Source organism: Mus pahari, chromosome 4 (assembly GCF_900095145.1).
Source record: "Mus pahari chromosome 4, PAHARI_EIJ_v1.1, whole genome shotgun sequence".
NCBI classification, from domain to species: domain Eukaryota; kingdom Metazoa; phylum Chordata; class Mammalia; order Rodentia; family Muridae; genus Mus; species Mus pahari.
In genome coordinates this window covers 22284310-22301765 of record NC_034593.1, presented here as the reverse complement: position 1 = coordinate 22301765, position 17456 = coordinate 22284310, and the positions used below count along the sequence as shown (strand labels likewise).

Sequence of the window (17456 nt, the reverse complement as noted above, 5' to 3'; positions counted from 1 at the left end):
CATCTCTGCCTCCCCAGTGCTGACATCACAAACATCTCTTCCTCCCCAGTGCTGACATCACAAACATCTCTGCCTCCCCAGTGCTGACATCACAAGCATGTACATTGCACTGGGTTTTATGTGAGAGCTGCTGATCACACCCAGGTCTTCACTATTACGTTGTAAGCGCATTAGCAGCCGCGCCACCTCCTTACCCCCATGTGTGGCCTTTGTCCTGTGCTTTTTGCTGTTTGTCTTAGGTCTGTTGGGAAGCTCAGAGGAGCCGAGTGCTTGAGTGGGAAGTCCCCTAGGCAGGCCCCCTGGGCAGGCCCCCTGTAGGCACGTGCAGATGCAGGGCAGCTCACCCTTCCTGTGAGATAGATTGAGGGCTGTGCTGCCATGATACCCACCCTGGACCAGTCACCACAAATACTCCGTGGTCAGCCTGGGGCCTTATGCATTTGCATGGTCCCCTCCTGCCTTTCTCTCTCCTTAATCATAGCCTTGTTTGTGCCCTTCATCGCTCCTCTCCTACCTTTAAACTCCTGCTGGGCCTGACTTCTGACCACTGCTGGAGATGCTGGGCTGCCTTTTACCTACAGGTCAACAAAGGGTTCTGTGCCCTGCAGTTAACAATCGCCTTGAAAGGCTGTTGGAAGCCCTGGCAGGACAGGATCTTCAAGAGCGCCAAGATTAGGAGATGGAGTCTCTGTCCCAACTTTACACCGTGCAGCTTACCCTGTAGGTCCTCAGTTATCCCATCTGCACAGTGGCAGCAAGGACGGCCAGCAGCTTGCAAGCAGCCATGCTGTCACGGAGTAGGTGACCTGTGGTCGCCTTTTCTGATCAGAGACTATTCAGGGGTTGTTCTCAGTATTACTTGATGGGTTCACTTATGACTCAATGTTCTTGGTGCATACCGCTTACTGCCTCCACATGGCAACCTGCCCTATGATGAGGACAGCATGGTAGCTGAACAGGCTCTTGGTGCATCTTCTCTTTGGAACATATGCAAGCAATACGGAAATGAGCAAAGCTAGCCTCATGCTCTTCCTGTTTTTTCATCCAGTTACTTCTTTGCTTTAAACCCTGCTTCTCTTCTTTCTAGCCACATGAGAAGCTTAAAAAATGGTTCCATAGAATTCGTGGCAGTGAGACCACCAGCAAGAGCAATTAGTTCATTCTTGCTGTTTATCATTTTAGAAGTGAAATTTCTAGCAGAATAGCCTAATAGTATTGTTTCTAAATGACGGAAGAATCAGCAGTTCCTTGGGGCAGCTGGCTTGAGTCAGCATTGCCGTGTTAGCCAAGCCCTGGCTACAAGAAAAGCAGGCAGGTGTTCACGGAAGGCAACCAACATCTGGCCTGCAGGATGAGAAAACAGGAAGCCCTGGCTGCAGCTCGGAGGCTTCCTCCTCCACCACCTTCAAGAGCCGGTGCCCCTGGGGCAGGGCCTGCTTCTAGGCCCCACTCCTAGCACAACATGGTGGGGCCGGAGACTGGGAGGGTGGATAATGCCAGCAGCCACTGCCTCTGCCTACCTCACCCTCCCTGGAATCACACCTCCCCTCCCCTCCCTCTCCAGTGCCTCAGCCACACTCCCAGAGCCTCATGGCGGTCCAGGGGCTGCAGAACTAAACCTGGGTCCCAGAAGATTGTGGGGTATGTGGAGGGTCAGATCACTTCCCAAGAATAAAATGCATGAAAAATGAAGAAGAAGGAAAGGAGGGAGGGAGGGAGGGAGGGGGGAAAGGGAAAGGACAGGACAGGACAGGACAGGGCAGGACTGGGGAAAGGTCCTTTCTTCTGCCAGGCCTGACAACCTGAACTCAATCCCTGGGTCCCATGGTGGAAGGAGAGAACTGATTACTTCCGATTGTCTCGGACTCCCACACACACCTTGTACGTGTGCACACATTCAGAGGCACACACCAAAACAATGTAAAAGCACTTTTTAAAGTTATCCATCTTTAAATAAGTCTCAAAGAAGGTTGATCAGAGGAAGAGCTCCCTCCCCACGTGTCCTCCCCCTCGGCCAAGGGTCATCACTTTGAGGGGAGGTTGGAACCACGGTCCTGTGCATCCTCTGGAGCCCCAGGCTTTAGTGGACAGCACAGCTGCGGTGGCTGCTGCTCTAGGAAACTCGGTTTATAACTGCCATCCAGTAGGGTGAGGAGTGACCCAATCTGAAAGTACTAGGAAACTTCAAGTGCAGGGCCTTCCGGAAGCCCAGCTTTCAAGCCTCCTTCTGAAAGTCAGGCTTGTGGCTGTGCTGTGTCCACAGAGCTGGGGAGTGGGGCAGGGCTACAGTGAGGAACAGAAGCAGAGCAGAGCTGCCGACTGACAGCTCCTTCAAGCCTGCGGCCATTACCTTCTCAGTACAAACAGTTTACTTGAGCATTGCTCATGGGGCTTCAGTAAGAAAGAGTGAGGTACTTTTCTGCTCCAGTAACTAGCTTGATAACTCCGCAGTTTTTAAAGTTACATGGAATAAGCAGCCATGCTGTGGAGATGAAGCATAAGAGTAGAACCTTCTGGAATCCTTTTCTACTTGGCTAGGAGGTCAGTTCATCACCTGACTCAGGTTGGTTTTCATTACTTAAAGTGGTGTGGCTTTTCCTCACCAGACAAGGGTCCCTGCCGCTGTGACTCACATGACCTCTGGAGTTTGACACAGATGTCTAGCCAGAGACTGCCCCTCAGGAGTCTTCCTGTTAGGTGCCTGAAGGCAGAAGGTCATTTTCAAGTCAGGTTTCAATTGGATGATTGGCCGTGAGCTACCAAAGGCCCGCCTGTTTCTTTCCCTCCCCCCCCCCCTTCCCAGGGAGCACCTGGGTTTTCACATGGCTTGAGGGATTCTTGTGCCTGTGTGGAAGCCACTTCACCTAAGGAGCTGTCTCACCAGGCCCCTTAGCATTTTTATTAAACAGCAGCAAAGCTCTGTTTAGTAGTGGTTTTCTCAGCACAAGGCTTCCTTCCTGTAGGGAGACAGTGGAGAGGGAGGGAGAACCGGGATTACCATTCCTATTACTGCCCTGGCAAATTCTCTAAGTTGTGAGGTCTTGTGCCCACTCACCTTCAGTATCCCATCCCGCAGGACACGTTATTCCCTGGTCCTCAAGGGGGATCACAAACCTAAAGAGAAATGGGATAAAGAGACGGAGACCATGCATGCTTGTCATAGTCTCATTTACTAAGGGAAAATGCTCAGGCTTTATACAATACAGCAAGGGGTTAGGGAGTGATCAAAAGAAGCTCAGTGAAGGACAAATGGGGAGGCTAATTGGGAATTTGGAACTTTTGTGATTTATCTCAGTTCCTTGGCATCACTGCTCTGGAACATCAGGCAGCTTATCTCAAAGTCCAGTTTCTGTTAACAGCCCAAGGTGACAGCTCCGGGCAGCTCTGGAATGTAAGAACACTCCCTCAGTCCTTGATGTTTGCTTAGGGCCGGAATCTTGCTGGTTCCCACCAAACGGCCTTGCAGAGAGAGGGGGCAACTGGCTCCAAACAAAGAACTATATGGCTCTCAGCTGCATGCTGTAAAAATGCCTGGGCTGTGAGATGCCCGGGCTGTGAGATGCCCGGGCTGTGAGATGCCTGGGTTTTCTCAACCTGGTCTCCAACACTTGAGCACCTTGGTGTCGCATCCATCTTAAGGAGCTCCCCGCATCTGTAGCAGAGGTAGGAGAGAGTTCTCTAGAACCAGTCCAGGGCAGACTGACTTACTCTGTTCATCTACTGCCAGCCAACGTGGTTACCCATGAGTTTAAACTGATATAGAGTAACTGGCTGGAGTCTAAGCAGGAGAGGTCTCTAGGTTAGGGAGCAATACAGCGAGAGCCTCCTCAGTCTAGTGGTTTCTAAATGGATGGAGAACTGGCCTTTAAAAAAAAAAAAAAACTTTTAAAAACTTTAAAAAAAAACAAAAACCCTGTATTTTGTGGTTAAATAAGAACCTTTTCTATTTTAGAAAAGAAGTGCTATAAAGGAAACATTGGTAGAAACTTAGCTTCTAAGTTATACTTAGATATTGTGTGTGTGTGTGTGTGTGTGTGTGTGTGTCCACCAGCCATTGATGATCTCCTAAGACTGCTGTGGCTGTGTGTGCCAGTGGGAAGCTGCTGACCTGGATTGGAATGGGTTAGCCTCTGTGTTGTCTGCCTCTGGGTCTTGGTACCTCGGGATCAGTTGTACTGAGCCTTGGTATCTTCTCTGGAGAGATGTCTGTTATGTCATAGCACTGGTACATTATGATGGGAGAAGGTGACTTAGCAACAGAAATTCAGGGTATTGACCCCTCCCTGTTGATGTACGGATGACCCCATCCTTGCTGATGTTGAGATCCGAGTAGGAAAGGCGGTAGTGAGGACCGTGTGAATAAACCATCTTCTAGGAGTTTAAACAGGACTCCTGCTGCTGGGCTAGTCACAGATCAATGTTCAGATGCTGCCATGCTGTTAGCGTGGCTTCTGCCTGCAACATGGAGGCAAAATATGCAGCAACCAGGAAAACAGTCCTGTCGGTTGAAATGATTCAAGTTCACCAGAATCTTCCTCACGTGCGACTCAGCTGGCTAAGAAAGGAAGTTAATATCTGGGACCCCAGTGACTGAAAACCCTACAGCACTCTGACACCAAGAACGGACCTCCAGCCTCAGAAACCCGCAGATACTTAGTGCTAAGGCCAGAGGACAGAAAGGCTAGCAGCTAGTGACATAGGCCACAGGCTATGCTCTACCCATGGTTACATTGTACAAGCCACTGGGGTGTGTCCTGACTCACGGAGCGGCTCATTGGAGGATCAAGCTGGCTTCACCGTCTCTTGCTTGGCTCCAGAGCTGATAACCTTTCAGACCGCTGCTTGTCACAAATGAGTTTGCGTGTGACTGTCTGACTGTTCTGGTCACATATCGCCTATCCTAGGAATAATGGAAGTTCAGCACCACTTGACAGAGTGACCGCCCCAAAACCCACAAGGGAAGCTTACTCTGCTTTGAATCTGGAATGGCCTCCACAGGCTGCGGTTGGAACACCATGTCTCCCATTCCTAGTGGAGCTAAAGGCTGTAGAGTCCAGCAGAAGGGCCTGGCTAATAGATGTAGGTTGTGAACCTTCCAAGGTTGTATCTAGCCGTGGGTCTGGTCTCTCTCTCTCTCTCTCTCTCTCTCTCCCTCCCTCCCTCCCTCCCTCCCTCCCCCCCCCTATCCTAGGTTTTATTCCTCAGTGCTAGCACCTGGCTGAGTGACCTGCTTGTCCAAGGCCATGTGGTCCTGGGTCATTCCTAGTGACTGTACCTATGGGGGCTGGCATGGGGTTAAGGGCTCACAGAGCATGCATCTGTCTGAGTTCATCTTTGGCTTTGTGTGGGAAGCTACACCTTAGCTTGTAAAGTGGTAGTGTTCACCGTCTCGTGAGGCTTTACCACCACATCCAAGGCTTCCCGAAAGCCTGAAGTATGGGGAAGTTGCAAAGAAACTTGACAGGGAAAGGGACTGTTTGAGTTAGGCTTCCATAACACAGTTCATCCTCAAAGGAACTGAGGACAGGAACTCACACAGGACAGGAACCTGGAGGCAGGAGCTGATACAGCGGCCATGGAGGACAGGAACTCACACAGGACAGGAACCTGGAGGCAGGAGCTGATACAACAGCCATGGAGGGGTGCTGCTTACTGGCTTGGTCAGCCTGCTTTCTTAAAGAACTCAGGACCGCCAGGCCAGAGTTGGTGCCACTCACAAGCCTGGGCCCTCCCCCATCAGTCACTAACTTAAGGAAATACTTAGAGCCAGATCTTATGGAGGCATTTTCTCAATGGAGGCTCTCTCCTCTGAGATGACTTTAGCTTGTGTCACATCGACATAAGCCTATAACCAGCACACCAGAACCCAGAAGCACTGGAGCTCTCTGCAAGGACCTTGGCACCAGGGCCAGATTCTTCCTTTAATTGGCAGATGAACAGAATGGGGTGTGGACTGGGAAGCAGACTTTTCGGGGAAGTTCGTCTGAAATCGCAAACATTTGTCGCAATCCCTTGTACCTGTTCTATCAGTATGTATCTACTGTACCAAAGCGGTGCATCCTTCAGTCACCTGTCAGTTATACAGGTCACGTCTGTCTGCCTGCCTGCCTGCCTGCCTGCCTGCCTGCCTGCCTGCCTGCCTGCCTGTCTCCCTCCCTCCCTCCTTCCCCCACCCCCATGTGAGAGAGAGAGAGAGAGAGATAAATGTGTGGAAAGCAGAGGTTGGTTTCATGTTTCTTCCTCAGTCATCTTCACCTTGCTTTTTGAGCCACAAGCTCTCTGAGTTAGCTCAGCACTGCCACAAGACTGGCCAGCAAGCTCCAGGGAGTCTCACCTCCATCTCCCCAACACTGAGTCTCACCTCCACCTCCCCAACACTGAGTCTCACCTCCACCTCCCCAACACTGAGTCTCACCTCCACCTCCCCAACACTGAGTCTCACCTGCACCTCCCCAACACTGATATTCCAGATGCAGGGGCCCCAGGACTGAGCCATTCCCCAGCCCCAGGCAACTGCTTCTCCTATTAGCTGCCTCTGTTCCTTCCCCTTCCACTGGAACATTCTCAGCTTGTTTCCTGCTCCCGCCAGGGTCCAGATGTACACCAGTATCTGGAGAAACTTGTAGAGAAACCATGTCAGCTTCTCTAAGCCAAGGCCCCAGTGACCACCCCTGCCTGTTTCCGGTAACCACGCCTCCCGTGGGAAATGAGTACCTAGTGTTCCCGGGGCTAAAAGATGTGCTGTGCCTGTTCCCTGTATGCCGCTACAAACCACCCCGCCCCTCCATCTTGACTTGGAAAGGTTACTGTGCCTCTGAGGGTAGAGCGGGGCCTGGCACTGGAAACTCTAAATCTACCCAGATGTGCAGTGTCCCCAGCTCCCCTTCGTGAGCCTCAGCTATTATATAGCTTGCTGAACACATCTCAAGCCAGTATTTATCTTTGATGTTGCCTAGAGTCTGCCAGTCCTGGAACAACGTCTAAATATAGATGCATGAGCAGACTAAACCATAGCATAGAACCTGGCAGAAGTTCATTTGGCCAGTGCAGCCTTGTTTCTTTTGGTTTTCAATTGAATTTTTATCACATTAAACTAGACTGCTGCAGGAAGTGCCCAGCTCAGTGACTTGGTCCGTGTCTGCAACCCATAGCCATGGTCCACTGTACGTGACACTGTACAATCAACTTCATGTAACTTACTTAGCAGGCAGTAGCCACTCTGGAAAGTGCAGTGAGAACAGTGGGAAGACAGAAAGGATGCAAACATGGCCAGAGAGAACTCGTTCATCGTGGGTGGGGCCTAGCACCCTTAGCTTAGCCATTCGTGGATGTTTGTGTTCATATGGGGGTGTGTGGCGGCAGGTGTCATTCCTCGGGCACTGTCTGCCTTCTTGTTTTGTTCTGTTTTGTGTTTTTGAGACAGGTAGACCAGGCAGCCCCGGGAACCTGTGTGTCTACATCCCCAGCTCTAGGATCGCAAGCGTGCACCAGTGCACCGTTTTCCTGTGTGGACTCTGAGACAGCTTCAGTCCCCCTGCTTCTATGGCAAGCATTTGCCAGCTCAGCCATCCACCCCCATCCCCCTGAGCCAAGAATGAAGATGTTGTGGAAAATAAACAAGGGGGCATTGCTAATCTATTAATTTCAAGGCAATTGAAAATGCCAGCCAGCTTCAGTGGTCGGTGCCAGTTTGGTTGAACATCCCCTCTTCCAGCACTGGTGGTGCCAAGCTAATTGGGAATGTTAGCCAGAGCATCACAGCTCCCACAGGGTACAAGGTTCCTCTGGCAGGCAAACACAAGCCTGAGTTAATTGGGATGCTCGTGAATTATGTGTGTAGAATTAGCCCAGAAGTGCTCAGCTCCTGGAGCAGAAGCCAGCCCTTGTGGAAAGTCCATCTTCCCACATCCCGAGGAGAGCTGCCCTGAGGATAGTCAGTAGAGGAAGAGCCACTGGAGAAAGCTTTCTGTTACATTCTTTGTCAAATTAACACAAACAGAAACATGCTGTTTTTAAACCCATTTTTAAGCTTAAAAATTAGTCAGGTCCTATAAACAGAATCAAGTACTTTTTTGTGCACCTCCCTACCCGCTTTCAAGCAGGCTGTGCCTTCAGTAAATTGGCTTTTCTCCTGGATCTCATTTCCTTTGTGTCCTCTCAGAGAACTAGAAGCCTACCTAGGGGTGGAGGTCTTGGGGAAAGCTGGTTTATATGTGCTCAAACCTTGGAATGGCACGCAAAAAGTCTCAGCCCAGGGACTGGGAACATAGCTCAGTGGTACAGTGCTTGTCGATCTTGTGTAGGCCTCTGCGTCCCATCCTCAGTATTGGAGAGAGAGAGGGGGAGAGAGGGAGAGAGAGGGAGAGAGAGGGAGGGAGGGGGGAAGAGAGGGAGAGAAGGGGGGAGAGAGCCCAAATGTTGTGCTTGGTCTAAACTGCAGCTCTGTAAAGTGAAGTAACTACATTGTCCCCAAGAGGCACTGTGGGTTCATCACTAGATGTTTGACTGTGACTGTTGTGACTGCAGTACTTTTTGAAAGCCATGTGAAAGGTCCTTTGCTCTATCGGATGGCTGTGAAAGGGCATGCCCGTCGCTTAGGGCACTTAAAAGTGGAACCTTTCGTTCAAGCACTTGGTAAGTGAGGCTCAGGCCTTCTGCAGACCTCTGTCTCCGTAATGCAGGATGTACAACAGAAGTTGGCTAAAGCTGAGACAGGAGACATACAGAATCGTAGAACACGTTAACACAGTAATGGCTTCCGATCATCACATTTTTAACATTGTTCCTTTTGAGAGACGCATGTGTGTTACAAGGTGGCCTCAGCTTTGCTTGGTCAAGTGGCTTGTATTTGAACTGCCGATCCTACCGCCTTTGCCTCCGTATGCAGGGATCACAGGTGTGGGCAAGCACCCCGTCTGTGTAGCACTGGGCATCAGACCCAGGTCTGTTAAATACCCAGTCACGTACTTTCACGGACCCTATTGCAGGGATTAGATTCAGCTTGGGTCAGCACTGTGAATCCTGAGGGTCAGTTGTGAGGGAGCATTGATCCAGTGGGGGTCCCGAGTGATCCAGTGGGGGTCCCGAGGCAGTTCCGTTGTCTGCTGGAGAGGTCCCTGCTGATTTGGAGATTTCTCAGGGCATGGCATGCTCAGAGTGAATGCCCGAGCACAGAGGCAGACAGTCTGTCGGGAGTGCAGAGCCCTGTGTGTCACTCCTGTACCCTGGTTCTGGGAGACAGTGCCTATGTGCATTTAAGGCCTGGAGTTGGAGAGTGACTATTTTTCCACAGAAATGAACGAAAGAATTCCATGTCCAGTGTCACTCCCTGTGTCCTAGACTTCTCTTGACTGCCTTGAGTCTTGATAAGCCACTCAATGTTTAGGTGCTGAGCCCACAGGCTGTTAGATATAAGAGCACGGACTTTTCAACACAAAAGGTTTTTTCTTCTCTTGCTTTTCTGTTGTGTGTTCAGGTGAGAAGGAAGAACAAGAAGTATTAGAGAATCCAAGAGGCAGGGGAGGGCACACCATGCTGACACATGAGACAGGGAGGGAGGGAGGGAGGGAGGGAGGGAGGGATATGGTAAGAGGGCAGGACCCAGATGTGATCTTCAGCACAGCTTAGCAAGCTGGAAGGCCGGGACTGTGCATGGGCACGGGCGCCGCCCTGGTCTCCTCTCTGCCGTCGTCTGCCGCCCTCAAGAAGCAGGACTGCCCTGCACCCCTCGGGTTGCTCACCACAGCTCAGCAGAGGAGGGGGGTGGGCTGTTGGTTTGTTTGTGTTGTTGTTTTTAATTTGGAGGAAGAATAAATTACTTTTCTAAAGGTATAAACTTTTATAATAGCCAACTTTAATTTTCAACTATAGATTAGAAAGAAATTTAGATAGGCAGAAAGGGTAAGAAAAAAATGTAGTGCGGTGCTTAAGATCTTTTACATGTGTGATTTATCCCCAAATTTCATTTTAAGATCATCTGTATAGAAAGGCAGCTAAACTCTTTGGGGGAAAGGTCTCTGTCCCTAGGGTGACCATTACTTCTTAAAAGTATTTGCAGAAGTAGGTCCTGCTCCGCCCACTGTGAGCTCCAGTCTCTCACCTCCACCTTTCCATGCTTGGACCATTTTATAGGCCAGAAAAAGTTGCAGGTTGTTGCCATTCCTCAGAGAGCAGGAACCCCAGAGAGCAGAGTGTAACATGCACACTCGCTCCAAGACTGCAAGCAGATGTGAGCTGTGCTCTGCGCTCCGTGATAAGGTGGCTCCCGTAGGCTGTGGGGGCAGGAATAGAAGCAATTGCGTGCCCAGATTCAGAGAGTGAGGTGTGCACCATAGGCCCGGTGAACCATGGCAGATACCCTTGTGGTGACCAGGCTTCCAAAAGCACACGGCAGGGCTGAGGAGGTGAGCTGCGTCCTTCTCTTTCCACGAGGACAGGAAAAGGGAGCAGGGCTGTGATCTCTGGGATGGGAAGGTCTGTAGATGCCATCCACAGGAGCCAGCTGGCTGGCAAGTCCAAGACCTTTTCTTCGAGAGCAGTTTTGACCAGGAGTTTGAGGGTCAGGGTCAGGGTCAGGGTCAGCACCTGAACTGGCACCATCTGGGTAGAAGCGGGCAGGGGTCATAGAACTTAGAGAAGGAGGCAGGTCAGGCTTGGAGTGCCCAACCCCAAGCCAAGTGAAGCAGCCCAAGGCTGGTCTGTACAGTTTGTGCTCCGAGACGATCTCACATTCTAGTAAAGATTAATACTGCCCTCAGATGAACTCAGAGTGAGCCGTGGAAACAAGCAGGGGCATGCCCAAGTTTATGAACGGAAGCAAGCCAGTGAACCTGAAAGGCTGCCTTTCTTTTTGACTCACAGGCTCTGGCAGTGGAGTCGGGTCAAAACATGGCAGGGGTTATTTCAGTTCATGCCAAAGTAGGTCAGTAGCCTCGGAGCCAGGTCTGCCTCAAAATGGCCAGGGGTGTGGGCCTGGCTCCTCCCATTCATTTCTCCAGTTGAAATAAACTTATCTTTCATTTTTCTACCAAGAGTGGGACAGAGCCTGTCTTCACATCGGCTGCTCCAGCTTGCTTGTGTTTGCCGTAGCTGGTGCACCGTGCCACAGTCCTGGTGCTGATGGGGGTTCACAAACAGGGGAGGAAGACAGGCAGATCTCCCTGCTGCTAAGATGACTGTGAACACACAGGACGCACATGTAGTGTAGCTGGACGCTGGCCGGAACTGTGCTGATGTATGTAGAAGCAGCTTCCACATGAGTAAATCTACTGTGTGAGTCTGAGCACTCAAGGTGAAAGCCAGTGCCGGCCCCCAGTGTGCCGGCCACCAGTGTACTGGCCCCCAGTGTGCCGGCCACCAGTGTACTGGCCACCAGTGTACACGCCAGTGTACCGGCCCCCAGTGTACCGGCCACCAGTGTACCGGCCACCAGTGTACCAGTCACCAGTGTACCGGTCACCAGTGTTACCGGCCACCAGTGTGCCGGCCCCCAGTGTACCGGCCCCCAGTGTACTGGCCACCAGTGTGCCGGCCACCAGTGTACCGGTCACCAGTGTTACCGGCCACCAGTGTGCCAGCCACCAGTGTACCGGTCACCAGTGTACCGGCCCCCAGTGTGCCAGCCACCAGTGTGCCGGCCCCCAGTGTACCGGCCACCAGTGTTTATACCGGCCCCCAGTGTACCGGCCACACAGTGGCTTTGCTCTGTCATGCTGGAACATGCTCTGTTTCTCAGCTCCACCCGTCGTCCATCCTGCACCTGAAGGTATCTGAACCCTTGGCAAAGTGAGCTTTAAATCTTACCATCAGAGCTTCCACTGGAGTCAGGGCCCTCCTGGTTGGGGAGGAGTTGGGGAGTTGGATTATAAATGGGATTTACACTGTTAGGGTTCTGCGTGTTTGTGTTTAGTCTGTCTGCTTGTGTTTGTTCTTAATTACATGTCACCTGGAATGTGTTTCAGCAGGCTATATTCAGAGGCTGCTTACAGAAAAGAGATTCTTAAATTGGCTTAGAAGAAAACCGCTGGCTCCCTGCTTTAGGAAGTAATTTGCAAGTTTCAGACACATTCCTGGGGTCTCTGGACCTGTCGAGAGCATTCGCTCTGATGTGCCTCTGTCAGTCAATAATGTAAACAGGGTCTCACCATGTAGCCCTAGCTGGCTTCCAACTCAATATGTAGACAAGGCTGGTCCAAAATTTATGGTGATCATCTTGCCTGTGCCTTCTGAGGGCTGGAGTTGCTGGTGTGCACCCCCATGCCTGGCTAGTGTGTTTCCCTGTTTTCATGATCGACCAATAAGATAATATTCATTTCGAGTGGAAATGCTGTTCAGAAAACTGCTCATATGAATTTTTATGTCTCTGACCATGACCCAGCTTAAATGGTCTTTTTCCTTTAATGTAGAACCATGAGACCCCAGCCGCAGGACTGAGCCTAGAGTCTCAGGCTGTACTCCAGCTCCCACAGGAGACTGGTGAGGGGGGAATCACAAATTCAAGGCCAGCTTGAGGACCTTTGGTGACTCTGTCTTAAAATAAAATGGGATGAGGGGGTTGGGAGTGAGTCTGCAATGGAATGGTTGCCTGTCATGTTTGAAACCCTGGGCTCAACCCCCAGGACAAAAGACAGACAGGACAGACAGACAGACAGGCACTCTACATGACAGGTTTTCTTTTTACACAGAAGAACTTGAAAACTCTTCATAAGAAACTTTGAATGTATGCTCATACTCGCACTCCTCTCTCTCTCTCTCTCTCTCTCTCTCTCTCTCTCTCTCTCTGTGTGTGTGTGTGTGTGTGTGTGTGTGTGTGTGTGTGTGTATGTGTGTGTGGTGGGGAGATTAGATACAGGCATTCAACCAATATTCCAAGTCTTATCAAACAATGAAGTTCAAGTCATTATACAGAGTTTGAGCTCCCTTGGGAAGAAAACAGATGTGGACAGGGTGATTCAAAGGCTTGTGACCAATATTTAGGAATCAGTAAACAAACAACTCACCGTGGCCACCATGATGTGTGTCTCCAGGGGTTTGAGCCACTGTGATAGAAGAGACAAGAAGCTGCAGGGAGTCTGGCTGCACAGATGGGGTGGGAGTGGGGGTGGGGGTGGGGGTAGGGGGTGAGGATTCCTGAGAAAGGCCAGGCCACTTCCAAGGTGGATCCTTGGCTCTATGAGACTCTCCCTTGTTCAATGGCCATGGCTACCCACACGAGTGAGAGGCATCTTAGTGACCACAGTTCTTAACTGCCACATCGCCCTGGGTCTGAACCATCCATCATCTTATGCTGTCAACTAAACCCTGTTAGGCGTGTAAGTCCAAAGAGCCCTGGGCCTGGATGGCTGATCTGTGTGGCCTTTGTGTTTACTTCCGTGTGGGTGGGGTGCTTCATGTTCAAATCCGGTTCCTCAGGGTACCTGCCTCCTGTTGTCTTCATTCATTCAAACTGGAAATTTGAGCTTTTGTTTAAAATATTCCTTCATTTTCTTATGGTAATTTGATTGCTTTTTTTTTTTTTTTTTTTACAACTGTATGCTTTTGGAAATGTCATGGCAAACCCCCATTCATCTGCACAGTAATTTCAAGTTTTTAAATGAATGAATCAATAAGCTTTATGATAATAAACAGATAAATGTGGTGATCTGGGTGACTTCCAGCGAGATGAGCTGTCTCTGTGTTCCTCCAGGGGAAGAGGAACAGCGGTTTCAGACAGTGTTTCTTTGGGAGCCAGAAGCACTGCAAACTGACAAAGCTCTGTCCAGCCATGGGCTACACGTTCAGGCTCGCTGCTCGCAACGACATTGGCACCAGGTACGGCGGCTCCTTTTCTTCTTGCCCGTCAACCGTCAGGGCACGGCTCTGGCAGCCTCTCACGTTGCCTGAAGGTATGAGGATGCCGCCTCTGCGTGGAGCACCTCAGAGAACATCCTGAGGAGGGAGGTGGCCGGCCCAGCTGGACCCCTCTCAGCCTCACTGCTGCCATGGGGGAAGGCTGCAGGAGAGCTTTGTAAAGGAAGCTGCCCCGATGGGCCTGTCCTCCGGAGCCTTCCTTTTCATTTGTGTGACTGTCGCTGGTACAGAGGGCTGCCGAGCGGCTCTGATCAAGTCACAGAGCCAGAGGAAGCCTGGACTGCCTCTACTTACAGGTGTCTCTAGGCAGGCAGCAGAAGAAATGAAAGAAGCCACTCCTAACCCAGGGGCCTGTTGATTAAGGGGCTTTGAAAATAGACATCTCAGTTCTTGCCAGGTACCTCTTGATCAAGAGGAAAAATCTCTTTCTTTCATAGCTGCACCTTAAAGACTAGGCTGTGCAGTGGCCCTAGCCTGGAGAGCCTCGGAAACATCACAGAGTTTTTAGAACTACCTCCCGGTGCCTGGAAACCAATATATCCTAAGAGGTTTCAGTCTGGAAACATTGGCACGATAAAGGCGTCTATGGTCGAGCAGTTTTTAAATGAATTAGAAGCACTCACAGAGTTGGAAACTGTGAGACTCAGGTTCTGTCAGTAGAGTTGCTTGTTGGCACCCACCTTCATCTGCAGTCCCTCCGTAGCCGCTGCTCTTACCTCAATAAATACGGTGCACGGTGTGCTTTTGAGGGGCCCTACTCTCTCATGACACCCGTGCTTTTGTAAGTGCAGACTGTAGAGCCCACTAGGGCAGTTTGAAGCTCTACTGGGCCATCTCTTGTGTATAGGATCCCTCTGACACGGTCCCCACATGTCTCCCCACGTTCCTCTGCAGTGGTTACAGCCAGGAGGTCGTGTGCTACACGTTGGGAAACATCCCTCAGATGCCTTCGGCTCCCCGGCTTGTCCGAGCCGGCGTCACCTGGATCACCCTGCAGTGGAGCCGGCCAGAAGGCTGCTCGCCTGAAGAAGTGATTACCTACACCCTGGACACTCAGGAGGATGAGAACGTGAGCCCTACAGCGTTGCGCGCCTGCAGAGCGTCCACTCCTTACTCACTACCCAAGCTCAGGGCCACTCTCCTGTCGCGGCCATCATCCCTGTCCTCCCCGAACTCTGCAAACGAGTCATCCACTGACCCCAGATAGAATCAGCCAGCAAAGCTCCCCAGCCCTCCTCCAAAATAACTCAGAGATACAATCGACTTTGCCACCCCACAGCTGAGGTAGCCAGTTAGGCCCGCCTTCCGTCCTCTTGCCTCCTCCATGCCCCAGCGGGACATCACCGCTGTGTGCTGCAGTGTGCTGCAGTGTGATCGATCCCTGCCACACAGTCACAGTCCATGGTACCCACCGGCACCCTCGCAGGGGAGCCTCAGCTCTCCAGGGCCTTCCCACCTACCCGGGCTTATGTGCGTGGCTTCGTCACAGGCCTTGTTGCTTATACCACTGTGCCCCGGCCTCGTGAACTTGCATGTCCTGTGCCCTCTGCAGGGAGGGCCTTGCATATCCCTTTCTCAATTCCCCTCGCTTCCTTCCATCTCCACTCTGGAAAGTCTCTGTCATGTAGAAGTGTCCTATAGTTTATGCTGGGCATGTGGCGCTGAGCATTGGAAATATGGCTGCTGACCTTTGGAGCTGAGCTTTTAACTGACTAAGTTTGAATCCCGAGAGCCACATGTGGCCACCATACTTCATCAACCCGTGCTGCTGTGGCAGCCCCTCAGGAGCTCCAGCAGCCCGCCCGCCCGCCTTGCCTCCGTACCCTTCCCAGCCTCCAGTGCCACATGGCATGCCTTCTGTCTGTGTTAGGGTTTTCTTTCTTAAACTGCCTCTTTAGCTGATGTGTAAGGGCTTGTGGACCAGGCTCTGAACACCTTTTAGCAGGGGTATTCTCTTGAGCCTGAAGGGAGCCTGATGCTCAGAAGGATGCTGGGGAGGGAGGGAGGGAGGGAGGGAGGAAGGAAGGAGAGAATGCTATGGCTTGAGTTCAGTTGTATTCATCTGTATTGGTCAGGGCTACCCTTACAGGAGTGTGTCCCTCCCATCTGAGCCCTGCTTTCCCCTTACCCAGGAGGGGGCGCCATGAGCTCAGGAGCCTCGCCTGTCCACTGTTGCACGGCCCTGTTGGAGTGTGTCAGCTTCGAATCGACAGGCTTGGCTTGTGACAGATCTAGTGTTAAATAGAATGTTCAAAGTGCTTCACCTTTGTTATAATAAGGCTGACCTGCAGTGTGACAAGTGACAGCTGCATTTGGCTCTGCATGCCACCTGTGGCATGGTGGGACCTGTACTCTCTCAGCAGTAGCTGCCAGACTTCTAGCTACTGCTCAGAACACGAAGCCACGGCATAGAAACCCTGGACTCTTAGGAACCGAGGCCCGACGTTATGATTCCGATGTTATGATTCCAATGTCTCTTTCTGGCTTTGCCTCTTCAGGATAGCCATTTCCACCCAAAATACACTGGAGAGGACCTAACGTGTACTGTGAAAAATCTCAAACGGAGCACACAGTATAAATTCAGGGTAAGTCTTCTCCTTTTGATTCTGATGTTGACACGTTGACACTTCTCCACTTATGTTTCAAATGGAGTCTGCAGGCCAAAAGGGGGCGAAAATGGACAGCACTTTGAAAATGACATTGACACTACCAAGCACCCACCATATTTTAATTTAAAAATAGAGTTTCTAAGTAAGAACCCATGTAAGAAGATGCCGTAGTGGGGTTGCCTTAGCCAGGGCCAGTACGCATCTGGGAAGGCCCTGACCGGATGCCTGTGTCCCTGTGCCCGCTCCTTCCCTGGCCTTTACACCACGTGCGCACTGGGAAGACCCTTTCCTCTCATGTTTGTTTTTCTCTTCAGTGTCCCATTCCTTCCACAATTTAGCCTTCCTCGGTTTACATCAGCAGTTCTCAGCCTTCTTCAGTTTAGGCCACTGGTTCTCAGCCGTCCTGATGCTGTGACCCTTTAATACCCCAACCATAAAATTATTCTCATTACTATTTCACCACTGTAATTTTGTTCCTGCTTTGAATTGTGATGTAAACATCTGCACTTTCTGATGGTCTTAGGAGACCCCTGCAAAAGGGCCATTCGAATCCCAAAGGGGTTGTAACCTGCTGGGTTGGGGGGCCTTTGCTTACAAACAGCCACCAGTAACATTGCAGTAGGGATCCATGTCACAGCTGCAGATGTGACAGCTGCTGCTTTGCATTGTTCTCAATGCCTTCCCGCCACAGCGGCCTATGTTGGTCCTGTGCACAGCACCCTATTTCCTTTCGTGCCCTGAGGATTCTCCGCCCTCCTTTCTCTAATTTTAGGGCTTAGTAATTTAATTTGGCATTTAGTCACTTCAGTATTTGTCAAATTATCAAGTGGAATGTTGTGACTGGCTATTTGAGGAATATAATTGTTTCTTGGTATGCTAAAAATACTTAATCTTGGCACCCAGAGCATAGCTGTACTACTGACATTGTCCACAAGGTGGCACCATGTGTCTTTTCCATAAATAAAGTTCTGTCTATCCCTGTGTTTTCTTTTTTTTTTT

The 17456-nt window shown here is 50.9% G+C and overlaps 1 protein-coding gene across 4 annotated transcripts in view; it reads left to right on the top strand.

Moving 5' to 3' along the window:
* Positions 1-17456, top strand: part of Fndc3b (fibronectin type III domain containing 3B) — a 290533-nt gene that overhangs the window by 224116 nt on the left and 48961 nt on the right. For all 4 annotated transcript variants that reach the window (XM_029537515.1, XM_021195296.2, XM_029537516.1 and 1 more), the window contains exons 12-14: positions 13685-13809; positions 14743-14917; positions 16347-16433. In XM_029537515.1, the coding sequence (XP_029393375.1) occupies positions 13685-13809; positions 14743-14917; positions 16347-16433 (387 nt within the window). The remainder of the gene's footprint in view (positions 1-13684; positions 13810-14742; positions 14918-16346; positions 16434-17456) is intronic.